The sequence below is a fragment of the Urocampus carinirostris genome, chromosome 19 (assembly GCF_059441175.1).
Source record: "Urocampus carinirostris isolate Australia breed hairy pipefish chromosome 19, RoL_Ucar_1.0, whole genome shotgun sequence".
Lineage (NCBI taxonomy): Eukaryota > Metazoa > Chordata > Actinopteri > Syngnathiformes > Syngnathidae > Urocampus > Urocampus carinirostris.
In genome coordinates this window covers 8,832,946-8,856,455 of record NC_142367.1, presented here as the reverse complement: position 1 = coordinate 8,856,455, position 23,510 = coordinate 8,832,946, and the positions used below count along the sequence as shown (strand labels likewise).

The window sequence follows — 23,510 nt, the reverse complement described above, 5'->3', positions numbered from 1 at the left end:
AATCATTGGTTAGAAAATATAGGTCAAACTACTCGCTTGCGTTGCAATGACTCATTTCCAGTTTTTCCAAAAACAAAATCAGCAGAGTTTCTTGGCTTTGTATTTAGGCACAGCACCAAAAATAACCATTAATAATAAAAGGAAACAACAAACTATTTGCATAAAAACAGCTGTACAACAGATTATATTTATACTATTATACAATACATAAACATGTGCCCATAAGGAGTAAAATTATTTTTTAAGTGCCTATACTTATTCCATTGTTTTTCTTGTAGGAAAGACTAATTCAAAATCAAAACAGAAATAACAATACATTCATCTCAAAGCAGCCTTTAGGACACATAATAAAACAGTGATATCAATAAAAATAAAAACAAAAAATAAGAACAGACTCAATTTTAGATTTTATTTAATATTGTTCTGTACTGTTCTGTTTTTTCACGTTTTTAATTTACTGCTTTCCCAAACATTATACCAAAAACATATAATAGGAATGTTTTGTCAAAAAATAAATTCATTTCCCCCCCAAAAAATATTCAAGAATTAATAGGGAAATTATCTAATAAACGAATCAAACACCCCCAAATAATGTTTGAAACGATGTATTAATACATTTTCAATATTTCTGTTTTCATTTTACATTTTTTTTTTGTTTTCTGTTGTTTTTTTATTTAGTGATACCTTTATTTCCTGTTTTTTTTTTTAATATTTTACCACTGTACCTTGTATATTATAAAATATTTTAAATGGTAAATGTAAAAGTCAAGTCATGTTTATTTGTATAGCCCTTAATCACCCAGAGTCTTTAAGGGCTGCACAGACTACACAGTATTATAGACTGCAGAGTATTATTACACCATCCCCTGATCTAAAACCTACATGAGGGCAAGGAAAAACTCAAAAACCTCAGTATGAGGAAAATGAAGAAACCTTGCGAAGGGAACGCACATGAGGTAATCCCCCCTTACAGAATGACCAGGCTGCAATAGATGTTGCAATAACAAATAATACACATATATTGTCAACAAAAAATATAAGTTATTCATTAGCTACAGTCCTGTCAAGTCGTGTTTATTTGTATAGCCCTTAATCACATGGAGTCTTAAAGTGCTGCACAGACTACATAGTATTACAGACTACAGACTATTATTACACCATCCCCTGATCTAAAACATACATGAGGGCAAGGAAAAACTCAAAAACCTCAGTATGAGGAAAATGAAGAAACCTTGAGAAGGGATCGCACATGAGGTAATCCGCCTTCCAGGATTACCAGGCTGCAATGGATGTTGCAATAACACAGACCGACTGAAAACTTCTGTATTGTATGTCACAGAAGACCTCCCAAAGCACTTTACAATGGGCTTCACACTTACCCATTCACACACACTCACACGTATGATAAATCAGCCGTTTAGAAATATTTTTGACTTCCATCTACTTCAGATTTTCAATAGCATCAGACCAAACCGTACAGTTTTTCATTTGATTAACCATTGAATAGTCGTGGGTTCAATTCCTGACCCCTTTGAGTTGAATATGGAAGTGTCCTTGAGCCTAAAATATTGATTTTTTAACATTTCTGGTTTATTTGTACATTTTTCTATTTCTGCCCGTTTTGTTGATTATTTATTTATATTTTAAATTCCCTGCTTTTCTGAATATTTTACAAAATAATTATATATTATAAAATAGCTTATTAAGATATAGCCCCCAAAATATTTGGTGAAAAGGAAAAAAAATTAATTCTCAGAACATTAAAAAAAAAAGCTATTTACTCCCTAAACAGGTTTTTTAAAAATTATTTTTTATTAAGCACTAAGTTGTACATTTTTTTACCTATCCATCTCGACAGTCTTTTATCTTTCCCCCCAATGTTTCTCTTTAAAGTACAGTTATTTTGGCATGTTTACTCTAGAGAAGGATTTCTCAACTGGTGGATTGGGACCCAAAGGCAGATCACGGTCACGGACCTGTTTTCAATGGGTACTTAGCCTATTCGTTGGCATAATAATGCTTAGTAAAAGTAGTAAAAGAAAAAACACGAGGTCGATTGCACTTTTTACCAGTAGATGGCTATATCGCGAGCAAAGTAGGCTTATATGTGTGTATAAAGGGAACCCGAGGTCGTTTTTTTCTGGTAATTTCATGTTTTGAAGAAAGCTGACAATATTTTACTATCTCTGTTTTAAATTGGCCAGCTAAAGCCAAGTCAAGTCATGTTTAGTCTTATCACCTTTAATCATAAGAAGTCTCAAAGGGCTTTACAGACTATAGACTATTATTACACCATCCCCTGATCTAAAACCTACAAGAGGGCAAGGAAAGTGGCTTTTTCCCTCCTTGTTTTGGTCTCTGCTTGTCATTGGGCTGAAATGGGGGATTCTGATCGCAGACCAGTTGAGAACCAGGGTTGGGTAGGGTTACTTTAACTGGATTACTTTCAACTATTTTTGGATTACTCCAATACCAAATATGCTAATAAAAGACAAAAGAAACTAAATATGAATAAAATGACAAAATTTTGTGCAGGCTTGGGGAGTAACGGAATACATGGAACGGCAAAAAGCTGTTTGGATTTATTTTCATATTGTTTCTGTCGCATTTTATGTTCGTTTTGCCGGAGATCAAAGAGATCAAAGCCAGGAGAGAAAGCTTACCACGTGTTGTGAGTCATCATTTTATTCATATTTAGTTTCTTTTGTATTTTATTAGCACATTTGGTATTGGAGTAATCCAAAAATTATTGAAAGTAATCCAGTTAAAGTAACCCTACCTAACCGTGTTGAGAACCAGTGCCCAAAAATGCCATTTATAATCTCGTTGCATACACAGTTTCACCACGTTGTTATCAATTACAATAAAGACAATTCGATTTAATTCAAAGTTCGAAACGAACAGAGCAAGATTTAAAAAAAAACAGAAATACAAAAACAGGAACAACGATTGGAATTGGATTGGATAACGCAGGTAGACCAAACTTGTGGGCGGAGCATCACCTGACATTTACGTAGTTGAATGTAAAAAAGGAAACGCAAGTGCTTGTGACGTCATCGTTATTAATCAATTAAACTTCGCATGTGCAGGGAGGGGGGCTTTAATGGGAGGGGGACGGGGGGGGGGGGGGGTAAGGTTTGTTTAATAACGCCACATCTGGACGAGGAGCGAAGAAGAGGCGGCGAACAGCAGATAGGCCAGTATCCAATAGGAGAGCGACAAGTAGGCGGGACCTGCGCCCCGATAGGCCAGCGAGCCGCAGAGGCACCTCGCGCTTCCCCATCCCTTTTTGGCTTTGATGCGACGCACTTCTCGCTCCTTTTTGCTTTTTCCTTTGATAGAACAGCTGACAATAAAAAACGCTCGGAAGGATTTTCCCATCATCGGTGAGTTATTAAAGTTGTCTTTTTGTTACGGCGATCGTTTTTCGGCGTCACCGTCGACGTTACGCAACGCTTCCCCGTGGTGGCACCAGCAGCATCATCTCATCGGTCTCTCAGTCAGAACTCTCTCCATTTTATTTTGTATTTTCCTGTAGAACAGCGAAGCGCTTTTGTCCAAGATGGAGGAGGAGCAGAACCAGCTGCAGCAAAAGCCGGCAGCAGCATTGGAGGCCCCCGGCAGAGAAGACGCCTTCGACCCCACGTACGAAGAGAAGCGAGGCCCCAAGCCGCCCACTGTCGTCGTCTGGAGGAACGTCGTCCTCATGAGTCTCCTACATGTGGGGGCCCTTTACGGACTCCTTCTCGTCCCCCAGGCCTCATTCGCCACGCTGCTTTGGTGTAAGTACCCTCATAAAAAATCGTTTTTTCCCAAAGACTGCTATATACGTCTAAACACATTAGACCGGAGTTGGGCTGACTATGGCTTAATCAAAGTCATACTCATCACGACACACTATGGCAACTTAAAGGAAGGGCATATATTATTTATCGCATCTTTATGGTAGAAAAAAATCCATTCATAGAAATTTAAAAAAGCAATTTTGGTTTAAAGGTGTGGGTTGTCATTTGAGGTGTCCATAAAAAATGTTAAAGTAAAATATTTTCTTTATTTTCACTCTCCAAGCTCCTGGTCCTCAAACATAATGTGTTTCACCACAAACAGTTCCGATAAAAGAACATAGGCACAGTGGAATGTAAAGCATAAAGGCTCTTTGAACTCAGTTGGGCATTGGTTAAACATACTTAAAAGGTGGGGGGTGCGTTGATTAAATTGTACTTAAAAAGTTAAAACGTAACTAATGCCCAACTGTTGAGTGGAGTGGACGGAGAGTGAGCCGTCATGCTCGTCCTCGTGGGTTTTTATTTTCTTTACATTTGTTAGTTTTGGATTAAAAGGGGGTGGGTCAAAAAAAAGACTTGCTTCAAGAAATCCCCCATCTTTAAAAATAAAAATTGTTCTTCCGCAAACACGACTGTATACTTCAAAACAACCAAATCTGGAGGCTGGCTGTTACTCAAAGTCATGGAGTCATTATGACACACTAGCAAATCATTTAATAATAATAATAATTTCCTTTGTATTGTCATTCTTTGTAACAATGTACATAGAACGAAATGTCGATACACCTGACCCGGTGTAGCGAGTCGGTGCAGCCGCAGCCAGAGGGCGCCGCCATTATACCAATTAGGTATGTCTCGGTCGAGGCGCGAACCAGCGACCTCCCAGTCTCAAAGCGGGCACACTACCATCTAGGCTACTTATGGCTAACTTAAAGGGACAGTGTGTTTTATTCAGCGCATCTTGGTGGTAAACACATGAATTGACATTACAAAATTTACTGTTGTCTTCGGGCCAAAATGACCTGCCGCTGTGTTGTTACAAACCCGGAATAAAATCCCCTAAATTATATATTTTTTTAACTTTTCCTAGATCGTTCCCAACAGTAGAAAAAATTAAACACTATTTTTTTTTCTCATTTTCATGTCAGCTGTAGAAAAAAGTACAAATATGGTCCTTAAAATGAGGACGAAATACATGAACTATCATTTAAATCTGCATTTTTCAGTGTTTATACCAATGCTTGAAATCGTTAAACTGGTTGATATTTAATGTTGTGTTTTTAAAGACTAAAAAGTGTTTGAAATTGTTGCCATGTTTCTCAAGAAGTCTGCTTAAAAATGGCACAGATGCTGGACTTTGGTGGCTTTGCATTGCCATTGTGTTTCCTCCCTTGTGATTAACGGCAGCTAGTATTAGTTTGTGTGGCATCTCCCCCATGGGTCGCGCCCAAGAGGACGGGTGCATGCTGCACATAAACAGGGCACTACAAAGTGTGTATTAGTGCAAGGATTATGGGTAATGCAAAAAAAATAATGTAGCGTTTCCCTGTTGTAAAATGTAATGTGAAGAACTTCCTGAAACTGATATGTCTTCAAATACTTAAACACTTTTTGTTCGGGTCAGCAAATATATTGCCGATTGACTCAAGATTTCAAAATCATATGTCTTGGTGAATGCACACAAAAGATTAAAAATTCCATATGTAAATTGTACATATATTTGTGACTCTGGCAAATACATGATTCACACCGGATATTTTTGTTTATCAGTACTGGAGAAATTGGAAAATTGGCTTTGAATGTACTTAAAAAGTGTTAGAATTTAGCCAAGTCACTCGTGTTTCTCTTCAGACCGTACTTGTATACACACTGGCCCTTTAAATGTTCTAAATGCGCTTCAAAATTACTGAAGGCATTTTCAAATAATTGTTAATGGGATTAGCCAATATTGATCACCCAGAGTCTTTAAGGGCTGCACAGACTGGTTTTTTAAGATCAATACTTGCCATAGCAAAATTTGAGGAAATGACATTAAATAAATACAGTATTACTAAGTAGAATTTAATTCTGCCATTCCTGATCCCAGATGGCAATCATTGTTTTCCTGGTTAAAGATTTATTGGTATTTATCATTTATTTCCAGATAGGGGCACCAAATGAGTTGAGGAAATATATTATCTTCCTGTCATTTTTGCAATAATAATAGTATCAATGTGTTATGGCTGCTCAAAATTTTGGCATGGTCCAAGAAACTATCAAAACAAATAAAATAAAAAATATATTTTTTGGAACTTGAAAACGTTTTTTGTACTAAAAGTATCAGTATTTGGTATTTGTATTGATGATTAGTCCAGATTTGGGTATGGTCGAAAAACTGAATCAGACATTGAAATGGTACAGATTTTAAAAATAAAAGCATTAAATGTTATTTGGTAATAGAAAAAGGACCTTTTATGCAGCATTAGTGTCTGTAGTATTTGTATCAATAATTAGCCAATGATAAGATTTGGTTAGGGTCTGAAAATATTTATCAATATAAAAAATAACTTCATTCAAATTGGAAATTTAGGCATAAAAATGCATCCAAGTAATAGAAAATATAATTTAATGTAGTAATGGTATCTGGTTGTGGTATTTGCGTCAAAGATTTGGATACCAGTCTGAAAAAAATGTGCCATCATACTTTAAAATACAGACGCTGCCCTACTTACGAACGAGATAGGTTCCGGACGATCTTTGTAAATTGAATTTGTTCGTAAGTTGCTTCAGTGCTATATTTTGTATTTTTAAAATTTATATAAGTATGTTTAAGGTTTGTATAAGTAACCTGTATTGTTTTTGTACTAAAAATAAACATTTCATTAAAAAAATGCCCTATAAAGATAAGTTGAGTTTAACTCACTTTTGGAAGATGCGCTTAAAGAGGTTCCCCATGCGAAAAAGTGGCCGAAAAAAAAGCGTTCTGAGCATTTTCTCAACCAAACCCAGCTTTCTTATTCCACTTTTGTTTCAAATGAAACAGCTCGCCTCTTTACACTTTGCAGCACCCATATAGAACGGATGCACGAGATATTAAACAATAAAAATTCTTAGCGCGCTAGGTATAGTACACGTAGTACTGTATCTTTACACTCCAACTAGGAAGTAGAAGCCGGATTTCTTCTTCGGGGTGGATGCTGGGTGACCTCTGACAGAGCCACACACCGGTAGTGGCGTAAAGAAGCACTACAGTAATGTCCTGCACACAATACAAAATCTAACTTACAGCAATGTCTGGATATTTTTCGACATCCCGAAAAAAATGATCGTATCTACCGTTTTACATAAGTAAAATGGTCGTAAATAGTGGAGCGTCAAATCAAAAATTATGTTTTTAATTAAAAAAAAACATTATTGCATAAAAAAGCTTCTAAGCAATAGACAATGGAATATTATTTATTAATGGTATATGGTTGTGGTATCAATAATGATGACAACTCAAGATTTAGGCATCAGTATGAAAAAACATTGAAATTGTTTCTGAAATTAAAAACGGCATGACTAAATGTTCTTGTCTATAGAAAATGAAATCGTAGAATAAACAGTATCTTCTCAGTTGTGATAAGCATTCGAAATGTCAATAAAGTCCGATCTTCACACTGAACATCACTGACAAGTAATAAGGTTGTTATAAGAGTAAAAAAACGAAATAAAAGAGGTCCTGTTCTCCTTTATTGAAGTCAGCTGAGGGATGCTGCTCTTTCACCCTGCTTTCGTGCCAGCTGGGAAATCACGCTTCCCTGGATCAAAAGTCCATTTTTTTTGGCATTGTTGTGCAACGTTTTTTAGGAGAGATGACCCGAAAAGTCGTGCTGACAAAACGTAATTGATCAGATAAAATAAAGCAGTGAGGCTAACTTGATAAAGCGAGCACGCTCGTTGCATAAGCGGCATGCTAATAAATAAAACGTTTGTCATGCGCTAGCTACGCCATGACTCAGGTCACACTAGCTTGCCACATGCCTTGGCTCCATGTTTAGAACAAGGTTACGTCTTTTTAATCGAAGAAGAAGCAACAAATGCTCCTTAATATCTCCACTTGACCGAATGCTATGAGTAGCAAAATGGCCGCCTCCTCAAACGGATAAAAACAAGTCGAGAGTTGACCAAATTTTAACATAATCATCAACTAATAATCATAATATATAACAATAACAATTTGTTGGCCTGGAGAGGGATGGGCGAAACCAGGCTGTACTTGCCCAAGACACACCACAGATAATGGTGCCCCTGCGACCCTAGTGGTTAAGGGATCCAACAAACCAACCAATCAATTATCTAATAATGAGAACAAGTAGCAAAAATGGATGAAAACAAGTCCAATTTTTAGTTCAGTGAAGTCGAATATATTCATATAATAATAATAATTATTATAATAATAGTAAAAAAAAATAATGTAATTTTAAAAACCATAGAGTAGAAAGCCGTCCCAAAACATTACAGTCTTTACTTCTTTTTCTTTCTTTGCTTTATTTTTTTCTTTTCATTTAATGTGTCTTTTACCCCTTTCTCTTTTTTATTTTTAATATTTTCCTTCATTCTTTCCTTCTTTATTTCCTCCTTTTTTCTTCCTTTTCTCATTTTCTTTTTTGTCTTTCTTTATCCCTTTTTCTTTATTTTTCTTTGCGAAAGTCTGGGCAAAAAAATTAAGAAAATTGTGCTTTTGGGTCAATCGGAGTCTCCGTAGTGTGTATTCCTCCTTTCTGCTTGGTAACAATCCTCCCTCCCCCTGCTGGATAGACATAGAGAAGCACAGCACACAGACAAACCCCTAGAGCAGGGGTGTCAAACTCATTTTAATTTGGGGGCCACACGATAGAACAAACATTCCCTGAGGGTCTGGACTAATAAATAAGAGAGAAAGAAAAAGAGAGAAAGAAATTAGAGAAAGAGAGGGAGAGAAAAAATGAGAAGGGTGGGACAAAGAAAGGGAGAAAGAGAGAGAGAAAATAGAGAGAGAGAGAAAGAATGTAAGAAACAAGAAAGATAAAAGAGAAATAGTGAGATAGGGGTAAAGAAAGAGGGAGAAAGAAAGAAATCCAAAGAGAAATAGAAAGAGAGACCTCAAAAAGGAGTGAAAAGACAAGGAGAGAAAAGGAGAAAGAGAGAAGGGGAAAGCAAGAGAGAGAGAGAAAGAGAGAAAAGAAAAAGAAAATGAGAAAAGGAAGGGGCAGAGAAAAAGAAGGTAAAGAGACAGAGCGAGAGAAAGAGACAAAGGAACAAAGAAAGAAAAAGAGAGACAGAGAGAGTGAAAGAGAAGACAGAAAAAGGGAGGAAGAGATAGAGAGCGAGATAGAGAGAGAGAGAGTGAAAGAAAGAAATACAAGTACAGCGTTTGTGAGAGGCACCTGGCTTTGGCAACATCAGGTGGACATAGTTCAACCTGCAGATTGTTTTTCTCTTGCGCTGCTTCGCTCAGCATTGTCTCGTGGCCCTGATTCAAACCTGATCCGGCCCGTGGGTAGCCTGTTTGACATTCCTGCCCTAGAGTATGACACTAACTGGATACAATGGGGTTGCCTACTTGAAGACAAAACAGAGGTTTCGACGTCTAAAACTGTTAATGGCGCTGAATGTGACATTTTGTCGACTCAATTCTGCATGTTTTTTGCTTGTTTGCAGCCGGGCTTTGCTTCATAATAAGCGCCTTGGGAGTGACGGCAGGCGCCCATCGTCTTTGGAGTCACAGGTCCTACAAGGCCACGCGACCTCTGAAGATCTTCCTGGCCGTGGCCAACTCCATGTCCTTTCAGGTACACCCACAAATGTGTCAAAAATAGCCCCCTTTTGCTGTTTAACGGACTGAGGGTCAAAATAATGAATAAGGGCGCCCACAAATGCGTCAAAAATGGCCCCCTTTTGCTATTAAACAAGCTGAGTGCCAAATGAATAAAGGGCTGCAAGATAAGTGCCGGACTGATGAACATTTTTCAAATGACGCAAATACCCTAGTGAAGCTTATCGAACCTACTGAAAAGTAGGGCCGCGCAAACTATTGAAACGATTAGTTGAATATTTGCATGAAGTTTAATATATAAATGATTAAAAAACACACAAAAAATGGGTACAAGAAATAGTATGTATTATATTTAACATAATGCAGATTCATACAAAAATTCAAAATCTAAAACCAATTAGGCACGGTGGTCAGTCAGTAGAGAGACATACATCTAGAAATAAAACTCCGTCCAATTTTTAGGGACAGGCAAATAAATTATTAAAATCAGTGTCTGAAACAATGTCCCCCCGGACGCCCGGGGCGTGCATCTTTTGCGTCGGGCGTACAACTTACACGTCTCTGCCCGAGTGTCCGACAACTTTTTCAAGAAAGAAAAAAACAAATCTTTCGTTTTTATTTTTAATTTTTTTCAAACCAAGCGTTTGCTTCATTCCGATTTCGAAATCTGCGTTCGGTTTGGAAATTTCGGTTCGTTATGCAAGTTGCATACTCGGCAGCCAATCAGAAGCCTGGATCAAATGACTTCGTGCTTCCGAACTTATAAGGTCGTGCATTTGCATACCGTTTTCCAAAGTAGACGCACAGAGAACACAAGAAAACTGAACAACTGGTTCGGAATCAAGACAAAACCTCAGCCACAGAAGAAATATTTAAAAGAAGCAAACAAAATTTATGACGCTACAAAACGTAAACTTACATTAAAAGCATCGTGCAAAGAGGAATTCACGTGGCTCGTAGCAAACGACGCAAACATTGCATGAATGAAGATGAGTAAATACAGGTAGCTACTGATGGCAGATGGAAAACAGTGATGTCATATACATGCAATGAATGTTATAAGTAGATTTATAGTAAACTTACATTTCAATTGTTGTTATGTTATATATTGTGATTATCAATCCTTAATACTTTGCAACAACGTTTTTTTTTTGCGATGAGTCGTCTTATTGTGTTTCAAGTTGTGAAAAATGGGGCAGGCAACTTTATGGCTGGGCAGGCAACTTCGTCTGCCCTGGTTTCCGGTAACTTTTTGTCATGAGTTTCAGACAGTGTTAAAATTAAGATTTTTTTCAGCACTGTAAACCAACAGGCTTATTAGCATCAGTAGAACAGTAGATAAAACAAATATTATGAACATTTTGTGAAGTACAATCAGTGGTGAACTGTTAAGTCAGTAACAAAAGAACAGTTCGAAATCAAATGCTTTAAACAACCAAAATTTGTCGTTTTTAACGTTTTAACGTCTGACGTTTGTCCTTCGGGCTTCATTTATTTTCAAATACGTTTGTCGGGCACAGTCCGGCATAACAGTTCAAACTCTTATAACTGAATATATGTGTATGAAATGTACAATGCATGTGATTAAAACCATATCGGCTTAAATGTTACTCAAATTTTACGAAGGCGAGTCAGTCTCCTTTTTGTTCAACTGTTTGACGTGCTTTCTCTTTTAAATGTTCATGCATTACCGAGATACTGCCACAATACGCAAGCTCTGCTTGGAAAACTTTGCTAGTAGTCTTTAATTGGCGGAAGTTTCAGTTGGCATATTCGATGTTGACACCGTCAGTTCTGTGTGTTACCGCTTGAGAAAGAGAGGCTATTTAAGCAGAGATTATAATCACGTAAGATGCCTGACTCTGTTGGAAAAGCATGTCTGATGACATTGTGGACTACTTGTATTATCATTTTTTCTCGACAATTGGCCGAGGATTCTCGATGTATAATGGAATAGTCAATCAACATCATCTTAGGGGCCGGATTTGTCCCCTTGACTTTGACATTTGCGGTGTTTATCGTCAGAACGACATCTACGAGTGGGCTCGCGACCACCGGGTGCACCACAAGTACTCTGAGACGGACGCAGACCCGCACAACGCCATTCGCGGCTTTTTCTTCGCCCACATCGGTTGGTTGCTGGTTCGAAAGCACCCCGACGTCATTGAGAAGGGACGAAAGCTGGAGCTGCGCGACCTGCTCGCCGACGACGTCGTCATGTTTCAGAGGAGGTGAGGGCGGACACCCGAGGGCGCTAACGTTAGCATTAACATTGACGCGGCTCTGTTTTGGCAGGCACTACAAGATGTCGGTGGTAGTCATGTGCTTCCTGGTGCCCATGTGGGTGCCCTGGTACTTCTGGGGCGAGTCCCTGTGGGTGGCCTACTTTGTGCCGGCACTTTTGCGCTACACGCTAGTGCTCAACGCTACCTGGTTGGTCAACAGCGCCGCCCACATGTGGGGCAACCGCCCCTATGATCACGCCATCAACCCCCGTGAGAACAAGTTTGTCGCCTTCAGTGCCATAGGTATGTGTCCCACTTCTCTCTCTACTCTAGTTGGAGCCTGTTTGTGCTGTTCTCTGAAGGGAGTAGTGTCCACCGTTGAAGGAGATCTTCAGTTCCTTGGCAATTTCAGTTCTTAGAACAATAGTTTTACACGAAAGTTCTCTTTTTCTGGCTAACGTGAAGGTTTAATCACACCAAGAAATCTGATGCTCCAGATATTTGACTATCTCAAAGAAGGATACATTTTATATTTTCTCCAAAAATAAGCATTAACTAGATTATTCAATATATACATATATATATACATATATACTGTAAAATCTGGACTACGCGCTGCTAATATTTTGCTACATTTTGAACATTTTGGCTTTAAATACAGTGCAGCTTTTTCTTTTTTTTGTGACTGCTCGGAGGAAAATGCCAAGCAGTTCTTTTCCAGCTCTTTTCTTCTTTTTTAAATACAAAATACTGCGGTGACATCTGGAAACACTTATGATGCCCTTCAAGAGAAATTATTCGATGTTATTGATATACGTAATACATAACAGGAGAAAAACTGGAGGCTTGATAGTACTTCATTCAATATTTACATAATACTCATGGTATTTCAACTTTCAACAAATCAAGTCCTGAATTTATACATCTAATGTGAACAGCAGTGGAAATTATCAATTAAAATAACGCTACAAATGTTTCCGTTTCATCGTTTCAAAGTCAGTTCACTGACATTTCCTTTAATCTTCGAGGAGCGACAACAAGCAAATGCAATTTTAGTGAATTGCCACCAATGACAACAACACAAAAAGATACTTCTGTGTTGCTATCTGGCACTGTTCTCCACCGTTTGGTTGCCCTGGCGCTGTATACTGGAATTATAGAGCTAATGTTGTACGCGTCACAGCACTCATTCGCGTTTTCCTTTGGCGCAGTAGTAAATATGTGCTCGTCTTTGTAATCACCTTTTTGAAAGGTCACATAATAAAGAGATGATGTAGACAACTCGGAGCAGAACTGAAAAACGACGCAGCTGAAAATGGCATCAGGTATGCTGGGGCATAGAGCTGTTGGCGCTCTGGAGATGAAAGCATCGACTCTAAATCCCCCAGGCACTCGACTCCAGGTGTGCGCCAGGTTCAAAATATAAGAAATGCACGTGAATTAGTTCCTTTGTTACGGCTGTTTAGAAGGGGCTGTACGGAACCTGGAACTTTTTTACTCGTGCCTTCTGGCTTGTGTCCTCTGTCAAGCTCCTTCTTGATGCGCGTGCAAGTATGCATTTTTTTTAGACGTGCTCAAATAAACACTTCTGTTTTTCATCTTTTTTGGGGGGTTTGGGTTGGCGTTTAGACTGTACTTGAAGAAGGCCTCGTCTTATTTTAAGCATTTTCACGCTACACTAACAAAAAAGTGCAATGACGAGCATCACGTCACTCTCCAGGACCCCTACCCAGGCCCCCATTCCTCCTACCTAATGTGTTCTCCCTTAACAGCTTTTGCTAAAAGTGATATGAAACCATATAGGCGCGGTAAAAAAAAAACAAAAGAACTCTTTTGAACTCGGTTGGGGTTTAACACTTAAAACATTTTAATGACACCTCAAATGAATCACCCCACCTTTATGCCTGCAGCTGTACTCCGGTGTGGCTCGTACGAAGACAAAATGGAGTTTGCACATGCTGCTTTTCATCAAGTGTGTCTGTAGTCCAGATTTTACAGTACATGCTGACACTAGTTACTCACTAACGTACACGATAATCATTGGGCTGCCAGTTATCGGACTGATGACAGCCTAATATGACTCGATGGTAAAAATATACCCGCCGTACTGAAATATTCAATCAGCCGACACTACTTGCTAGAAAAATTCCAAGCATTTATGTATATTTTTTCATGTAGTGGTAGGAACATTTGGTCTCCTTGTCATGTGCTCACATTGAAAATATGCAATTCAAACATGAAATTAACCAATACTCGATTAAGTCCCAAAAACACAGCCGGCAAATTGTACGGAAAATGATACCGGTACTTAAGATTTAATGCAGACCTGCAGAGTCCAGGTGCCTGTTGAAAGTAATCCAAGGAAAAAAGTGTATATTTCCAAAGTTAAGGGTGGGAAAAATATATACCGGTATCCACTATTGTCCGCTGCAACAACAAAGAGATTTAACTCACCTTTACTCCACTTCCCGTCAGCCCGCGTTTTCCCCGCCCCTTCTTTCTCATTTGCTCGTACAAAACATATCAGAATAAGTTTCTAAAATAAATACATTACAAAAATATACAGTTGTAAATACATATTATACATGGCTACACATATTTACAAAGAAAGACAGTACACCAAGAGAGTTTTCAAAGCTTTAATAATAATATTATAACTTTCATCCCAAACCGTGCCTGTGAAGGGTAGCAAAACACTACTAGCAACACGCTCTCAACACAGTAAACAGCTCTGTTAAAAAAACTTACCGTACTTGAAATAAGCACGGTAAACCATTCTTATCTTCCTCCTAATAACTGATGTCATTAAAGTCGTCTTCCTTCAGTATGGGAAAGAGACTTTGTTATATAGACGTCGTCCCATTCTCCCTTATTAAAAAACACGCCAGCATCACGCTCGCAAGATAGTTTCCTTCTATATCGGACTGCTCGTTTGCGTTTAACTTGAAAGTTGCGTCATGTGCCTTTTTTTTTGCAATTTGCATGATGAGTATATGTCTACGCCAATTTAATTTGTGCACAAGCTAAGAAGTTGCAGTCTAAATCTTACTTTTTGTACTCGAGGGCCGCTGGCGGCCGTTAGGAAAATTACATAAATTGGCCGCATCACTGAATAAGCCGCAGGGCTGAAAGTTTGGGAAAAAAGTAGCGGCTTATAGTCCGGAATTTACGGTAGTCACCTGCTGACACACTAAAATATTATAAAATATATCAGTGGACACAACTTGTTAAAAAGATTCCATACATTTATGTATAATAAGCAAAAATTGGTCTACTCTTTCAATTTGTCATTCAGTGCATCCGGAAAGTATTCACAGCGCTTCACTTTTTCCACATTTTGTTATGTTACAGCCTCATTCCAAATTGTATTAATTTAATCTCTTATCTCAAAATTCTACACAAAATACTCCATTATGACAATGTGAAAAAAAATTATTTTAACTTTTTGGGAATTTATTAAAAATAGAAAACTAAGAAATCACATTTACATAAGTATTCACAGCCTTTGCCATGAAGCTCAAAATTGAGCTCAGGTGCATCTTTTTTCCACTGATCATCCTTGAGATCTTTCTACAGCTTAGTTGGAGTCCACCTGCAGTAAATTCAGTTGATTGGACATGATTTGGAAAGGCACACACCTGTCCATATAAGGTCCCACAGTTGAGTGTGCATGTCAGAGCACAAACACCAAGCATGAAGTCAAAAGATCTATCTGTAGACCTGCGAGACAGTATTGTCTTGAGGCACAAATCTGGGGAAGGATACAGAAACATTTCTGCTGCTTTGAAGGTCCCAATGAGCACAGTGGCCTCCATTATTCGTAAATGGAAGAACTTTGGAACCACCAGGACTCTTCCTAGAGCTGGCCGGCCTTCTAAACTGAGCAATCGAGGAAGAAGGGCCTTAGTCAGGGAGGTGACCAAGAACCCGATGGTCACTCTGTCAGAGCTCCAGCGTTCCTCTGTGGAGAGAGGAGAGCCTTCCAGAAGGACAACGATCTATGCAGCAATCCACCAATCAGGCCTGTATGGTAGAGTGGCCAGACAAAAGCCAAAAGGAACATGGAAGCCCGTCTGGAATTTGCCAAAAAGCACCTGAATGACTCTCAGACCATGAGAAACAAAATTCTCTGGTCTGATGAGACAAAGATTGAACTCTTTGGTGTGAATGCCAGGCGCCATGTTTGGAGGAAACCAGGCACCGCTCATCAGCAGGCCAATACCGTCCCTACAGTGAAACATGGTGGTGGCGGCATCATGCTGTGGGGATGTTTTTCAGCAGCAGGAACTGGCAGACTAGTCAGGATAGAAGGAAAAATGAATGCAGCAATATATAGAGATATCCTGGATGAAAACCTGCTCCAGAGCGCTCTTGACCTCAGGCTGGGGCGAAGGTTCATTTATCAGCAGGACAACGACCCAAAGCACAGCGCCAAGATCTCAAAAGATTGGCTTCAGAACCACTCTGTGAATGTCCTGGAGTGGCCCAGCCAGAGTCCAGACTTGAATCCGATCGAACATCTCTGGAGAGATCTGAAAACGGCTGTGCACAAAAGTCTCCCATCCAACCTGATTGAGCTTGAGACTTATTGCAAAGAAGAATGGGCAAAACTGCCTAAAGATAGGTGTGCTAAACTTGTGGGATCATATTCAAAAAGACTTGAGGCTGTATTTGCTGCCAAAGGTGGATCAACAAAGTATTAAGCAAAGACTGTGAATACTTACGTAAATGTGATTTCTTAGTTTTCTATTTTTAATAAATTCAAAAAAAGTAAAAAAAAAACTTTTTCACATTGTCATAATGGAGTACTTTGTGCAGAATTTTGAGATAAAAGATTAAATTAATACAATTTGGAATGAGGCTGTAACATAACAAAATGTGGAAAAAGTGAAGCGCTGTGAATACTTTCCGGATGCACTGTATGTGCAAGGGATGGGTGAGGTTAAGATCAGTGCACAGGCTGTTGTTATTGTACCGGCTTTTGAATTGTATTCACCACAGTACATTGAGTTTTGTTTTGTGAATGGTTTTTTTTTTTCCCGTCTTAATCGTGGCCCAATGCGTTACTTTTCTGTACTGGACACTTCCCTCTACTGATTGTATTTCAATTTAAGAAATGGAGGTGAATGAGTTCATTTGAATGGCACTTTAAGGCTGCTGCTTAAAATTCAGTGCAGCTCAAACAAAAACAAAGTTGAATTTCTTCTTGAATCTGTGCATGCAGCTTTTAATCAGGTGCGACTCTATAGTTGGGGATTTTGGGTAAACTATTATCACATTATTTGTGTTCTTTTATTGGGTAACTTCCTGGAAGACTGGTTATTTGGTTGTGGATTCCGGTACGAAGAGTTTTGTTTTTGTGCGTCCAGGCGAAGGCTTCCACAACTACCACCACACGTTCCCGTACGACTACGCCACCAGCGAGTTTGGCTGCCGCCTCAACTTGACGACTTGCTTCATCGACCTGATGTGTTTTTTGGGCCTGGCCCAGGACCGCAAGCGAGTCTCTCAGGAGAGCGTAGTGGCCCGAGCGCAGCGCACCGGCGACGGCAGCTATCGCAGCGGCTAAAGGCTGAAAAAATGAAAAAAAAAACCACCTCCGGCGTTCGTTTCTTGCCGAGACGGCGTTTCGTCGGGGCAGGGGGGGGACGCGGCCACCCCCCTTCGCCGTCACCTCTGCTGCTTTTTTGTGCTTTTTCGTAGTTGTGACTAAGATTTGTCGAGCCCATTTCAAAAGCAGCCTTGAAAATGGTTTCCGATCGCATTCTTTGCTAACGTTTCTCTTTATTTTACATACATAAATCGTTAGCGTGGTTATACAGTGGTACCTCTTCATACGGGCTTAATTTGTTCCAGGATCGTGCTTGAATTGAATTGCTCATGTAAGGAGCACATTTTTCCCGATATAAAATAAAAACCGAATTGGCCCATTCGCAAGAACATCCCATTTGCAAGAAAGAGTGACGGAGATCGCGTACCTGTCATTTATCTTTTTTTTGATCATCTCAAATTGTGTACGGGGATTTCTATTTTTTTAAAATCAATCTCTTCTTGCCTATTTTTGCTCTAATCTGGATCGTCTCAGTCACTGCAGCAGACAACAACGTCATCGTAATTTACTAATATAGTCACGGTATTCTACAAAGTCTGTCTTGCTGTGAGTAAATAGCTGCCGTGTTGTGTTTTGTAAGGTTAATAATCGCTTAATAAGGAGGACTTGCAATCATCAGGCTTTGTACATGTGCTTGAAATCCTTGAAAATGCTTCAATTTAGATGTTGTGCTTTCAAGGTTTGAAAAGTGCTTGTAAATGTTTGAAATTGTTGCCTTGTTCCTCAGCAGTTTGACTCAATAGACCACACATAAAATGAAGAGAAATGGAACAAGTCGACTTAAAAACGACGCTGACACGCCTGCTCTGAGAAGATTGTAGACGTATTTGAGAACTTGTAAAGCATTTGTATCAAACGAGGATACATTTGTGGATCTGCAAAATACATGATTCACACCTGATATATCTATTTTTGATGATACTGGGAAAATAGGCTTTGAAAGTCCTTAAAAGTGCTTGAATTTGAGGTTGAAAGGTGTAAGAGCGAGATTGTTAACTCATAACTACCAATGACAGTTACAGAAGTCGAAATCCATTTTCAATTCAGCACCTTGGACAGATTTCGACATCAAATCTCCATTTTCCGCAGAGTAATAGTTCACTGGGTTGGCAGTAAATGAGTTAAATGCCCTTCAACTAGCTCGTAACTAAAGAACCGTTCGATTGATGAACTAGGCTAGCAGTGAATGCCACAATGAAGTAGTTAGCTTGTAAGTAACTTGCTCTACTCATTCACTACTACTGATAGTAACAAATGTCAAAAAACATTTTAAATCAGTGCCATTGATGGAATTTTATGTCAACCCTCCATTTTCCACTCAAGTAGGCTAGCAATGAGTTAACTGAGCTGGCACTGAACGAGTGAAATGTCAGAATGAACTAGTTAGCTTGTAGCCAACACCCTTAACTACCAAGTTACCTTCTTACGTGGAAAATATAAGATTTATGTCCAAATTCGTTCACAGCTCTGACTCCAAATGAATCTTTGATATTCCGTAACATTTCCTGAACAGTGAAATCAAGGTAGAAATGTAAAATATAAATTTATCAGCAAGAGCTACTAACTAGTTCATTGTGGCATTTAATCAAGTTAGTTAATTATGGCACTAACTGCCAGCCCAATTAACTAGGCTACTTCAGTCGAAAACGGAGGATTGACGACTAAATTTGTCAGTAGCACCAATTTTAAAAGCATTATTGGGGTCTGTATCAGTCTTTGGCAGTGATGGAGTTAATGAAACATAAGCACTTACTGAGTGAACACGTAGAATTACAGTTAAACTTTAAATGAACGTACGCCAAAAAACATTTTTCCAGCACAATTTCTTTTTGCTTGTAGTAGTTTGCATGAGCAAACTGGATGGGCTGATGCTGGCGGTAAGCGCTTTCTGGTGGTAGCCTCTGGGACTGTCTGCAAATTGGATTTTCCTTCGTAAAGCGAGCACAATTTTTTTGCAAATTAAAGCGGAACTCTTGTGTTTAGGGGTATGCGGAAAAAGAGAGGTACCACTGTTTGGAGAAAAGAAATTGGGCATCTTGTGACAACAAAAGCGCAAAAAACAAAACAAAAAATCCATCTGGTGCCAATTTGTTTTTGTTTCTAGTGGCTTGCGACATTTCCGCCAGTCCATGTAGCAGCCGTGACCACGTGGCCATCCATGCATGACGACATTTTCGTCGGGATTCTTTATTTATGTATTTATGATAGGGGTTTTATTTTGGCGGGTTTACTGGCTGAAATGGAATTGTTAGTTTGGAAGAATTGGAGCGCCCATTGAGTTGAAAGTCAGGAAACTACCAAATGCCTTATGACTTGAATTCATTCCTGATGCTGACCCACTTCCCCCCACAACAACAACAAAACCGTATCTGTAAAGGGACAGTGTGTATTATTTAGAGCCCCTTAGTGGTAATAAAATAAATTCTAATTATTAAAAAAAGATAATAATCATTTTTTTAAAAACACATTTATTTTACACATCTTAAGCCTCACCTTCAGGGTTTGTACGGGTGCTTGAAATCTTTGAAAATCACCCTAGTTTTAATGTTGTGATTTCAATGATTGAAAAGTGATTAAATTTTGGGTGGAGTGATTGTAAAATGCTTAAAATTGGTTCCGTGTTCCTCAACAAGTCTGCTTAAGAATGACGTCAACACTGCCCTCCACTGAGTTCACTTTTCCTTTTCCCCTCTTGATTAACAGCACCTGGTATTAGTTTGTATGACAATGTCCTATGAAGCGTCACTGCCCCCTACAAGTTACAAGATTAAAAATCGCATATGTAAATCACATATATTTGTGGCTACAAAAAAACATAAATCCCCCCAAATTGTTTCATGTAATTGTACTGGATGAATTGGAAAATTGACTATAGAAGTCCTTCAAAAGGACTTGAATTTAAAAGGAGCTGACATAATTGTCAACTATCTTGTTGCTACGGGCGTAGCCGAAAAACTCAAAAAGGCTGCTTTTGGTCACTTTGGGTCTCCATAGTTTGTATTCTTCCTTGTGCTTTGTAGAGATCATTTTTGCTCGCACGTCAAAAATTATTTAGTGGTCGAATAATACGCACTGCCCCTTTGAAAACAAACACATTTTGGACGGACTAGCTGTAAGAAATGTATCAAGAAAATGGCGCTGTGCAAACAGCTCCCGCCCCTTCTTCAAACAAAAACGTTGCTGCAAAATGTCAAAGAGGTTGGCGACAAGGTTGAAAATTTTTGTCAAACTTTTGAGTTAAAAAAATAAAAGTTCACAATATTTTCACACGTGTCTTGTTTTTTTTTTTTTTCTTAATTTGTTGAATGAAATTGGTTAATTTGTATGCTTTCTTTTAAATTATACTGTGGATTAAATCGCCTTCAATTGAAAATATGTAAACTAGGAAATTGCATAAATATTAAGATATTTTAAAAAAGCTATACATGGCATTAAAACATGTTTACTCCGAAAAAAATCGTTAGGTGAATAGATTTTGCATGAATGTGTGTACATTAGAAGAAATGAGCCGAGAAGAAAAAAAGGAAAGGAAAAAAACGAGGGGAAAGGGGTTCATTAAATCAAAAAATGTAGGAGAAAAATGTTGAATCAGAAATATATTAAAAAACATAGTGCATTCGAACACCTTTTTAATTGAGATTTTTGGGGGAGAATGATTTATTTAAGAAAGTATGTTAACTAAGATGATTTGCAGTTAGAGAAAAAATGGGGGTGGGGGTGAAACTAGGCTAAAGAGGGGGGAACAAAGAAATGTTAGTGTTCCAGTGAAAACTGGAAAAATAAAAACACTTTTTTAAAAACTTTATAACAGACAACAAAATAACTTCCAGGCTATAGTCCCTATTTAGAAAATATATTTTGTATTAATGGAAGTTTGAAAATTAAGAGAATTGCAGAGAAAAGAAGAAAAAAAAGATGGTAAACGGGATTAGTAAAATAAATTTTACAGAGAAAATTGAGAAGTTTGAGGACATTTTAAAACCAATATAGTGCTTTAGGACACTCATTAAACTGAAAAAGGGAAGAGTGATTAATAAAGTATGTAACTTAAAATGATTCGCAGCCATATTGCTGTTCTTTAATATCCACACTCTTCAGTGCTGACCTATTTTTTGTAACCTTGAAGGTTAAATAAAAATAAGGCAGAGGGTGGGCACCAGAAACAAGTTATAGAATTCTATTATCTGAAGGCTTCTCTCCTTGGTCTCCTTGCAAGTTTAAAATCAATTGATGTCTTATCTCCTTATATTGAGTCTCTCAAGCTTCACATGAAAAAAAATAAACTACATTAGTTTTCCTATCAATCAAAAAGCTTCAAGTACATTTAAACAAAAACAAAAAAAAAATCAACGAGGATTACTTTTTAAAAGTTACACTGATTACAAAGAAAAAGTTAACATGAAGGAGCGTAAAAACTTTTTGAGTTTGAGTCATCTTGACCCCGGAGGTCAACAGAGAAGATGTCGTCGTGTGGCGTGATGTTTGCGATTATTAACCGCTGCCTCCACCGCGCCACACCTGAGGGTTATTTGAGTTCGACCTCCTCCTGCATGAACACACAGCGTCTGACTGCAGGCGACCAATGGGCAAAGAGTTCCAACATGACTTATGTAACAAAGTCTGAGAAGGTAGGGGAAAAAAATGGCAGGTGCTGGCGGGAATTCGGGATAATGTGCCACAAATAATATGGGCTACGTGTCATCTTGCATTTAAAAGTGTGTGATGTGATCAGAAAGTTAGTTTTTAACTTTGAGTTAAAGGTTTAATTCATATTGGAGTGAATACACATGCAAAGTGACCCCTGTAAACAATATTGCTTGCTGTTGAGTGACTATGAGTGGGTGGGTGTTTGGATCCCTTCCCCGCGCCATTTCCTGTGGTGTGTCTTGGGCAAGTACAGCCTGGTGGCGCTCATCCCTCTCCAGGCGATTGGTTCGCATTTATATAGCGCTTTTGAAGTCAATGAAGACCTCCCACGGCGCTTTACAATGTGCTTCACACTCACACACCGATAGGGAGTCAGCCATGCAAGGCGCCTACCTGCTTATTGGGGCCATTAGGGATTCAATGTCTTGCCCAAGGACACTTTGACAAACAACACAGATGAGCCGGAATCGAAACTGCGACCTCTTGATCCCGAGACGATAGCTCTGAGTTGAAGTGGCTTTAAAGCTTTAACTCAGGAGTATTTTAGTATTTTCATTAAAAATACAAAGTGACAGGATTAGGTCTTGATAAACAATACCGCTAGCCAGATCTAATATTAATTGACTCTAAGTTAAAAAAAAAAGGAAAGCTGCTTTAACCTTTGAGTTAACTTTGTAAACGTTTGAGTTAAAGCAGCTTTAAAGCTTTAACTCAGGAATATTTTAGTAAACTGCATTCTTTAAAACTCAAAGTGACATGATTAGGTCTTGGTAAACAGTATTGCTTGCCAAATACAGTATTGTAGTGTAGTGTTAAATCAGTAAAACTAAAAAAATAAATAAATCAGCTTTAATATTTGAGTTACTTTTGAGTTAAAGCAGCTTTAAAGGTTTACCTTAATATTTTTAGTATGTTCTTTAAAATAAAAAGTGATTGGATTCGATCGGGGTAAACAGTATTGCTCTCTCTCTCGCTCACTCTCCAATTATTTTCCGAGAATGCATTTTGAAGACAATCTGTTACATCTTAGACTTCTTGAGGTGACATCATGTGAAGCACATCAAGCCAGTCAGTCACCAAATTGGTTTACATGTTAGTCGAAAAGGTGTTGAGTGTTTTAAGCAAAGTTTTGGTGGAGAATGGCTAGGCGTTGAGTAGAACATGGTTACAGAAATAGTACATTAATGGCGAGCAGCCAAAATGGGGAAAACAGGTAAAAATAACACTCAGAGAGCCAACAGGGGCTAAACAAGCCAGGGAACGGCAAGCTAGCTAGCTGCTAAAAAGGGATCAGCGGAAATAAACGGGAGACCGGCTGAATGAAATCATGCAGTAAGCAGCCAGGAAACAAAGAGCCAACAAAAAAACAAAAAACTACCACGGCAACAAACACAGACCCAGCCGGGAGAAAAAAAGCCATGAGCACGGCAGGCTAGCCAGCCTGCAGACTGCTAACGAGGCTAATC

At 38.6% G+C, this 23,510-nt stretch overlaps 1 protein-coding gene across 1 annotated transcript; it reads left to right on the top strand.

Annotated features, from left to right (window-relative positions):
* Positions 1 to 3,156: 3,156 nt before the first annotated feature.
* Positions 3,157 to 20,664, top strand: scd (stearoyl-CoA desaturase (delta-9-desaturase)). Its single transcript, XM_088323048.1, has 6 exons — positions 3,157 to 3,386; positions 3,539 to 3,782; positions 9,447 to 9,577; positions 11,587 to 11,792; positions 11,857 to 12,089; positions 17,156 to 20,664. The coding sequence occupies exons 2-6, from the start codon at positions 3,563 to 3,565 to the stop codon at positions 17,353 to 17,355; spliced, it is 990 nt and encodes a 329-aa protein (XP_088179174.1). The 5' UTR covers positions 3,157 to 3,386; positions 3,539 to 3,562; the 3' UTR covers positions 17,356 to 20,664.
* The last annotated feature ends 2,846 nt before the right edge of the window (positions 20,665 to 23,510 follow it).

Excerpts from the sequence above, each read along its gene's own strand:
- scd (XM_088323048.1), top strand. The coding sequence starts at position 3,563 with ATGGAGGAGGAGCAGAACCAGCTGCAGCAAAAGCCGGCAGCAGCATTG. Across the intron at positions 11,793-11,856 it reads GTCGTCATGTTTCAGAGGAG|GCACTACAAGATGTCGGTGG; the intron begins GTGAGGGCGGAC and ends CTGTTTTGGCAG. Across the intron at positions 12,090-17,155 it reads TGTCGCCTTCAGTGCCATAG|GCGAAGGCTTCCACAACTAC; the intron begins GTATGTGTCCCA and ends TTGTGCGTCCAG.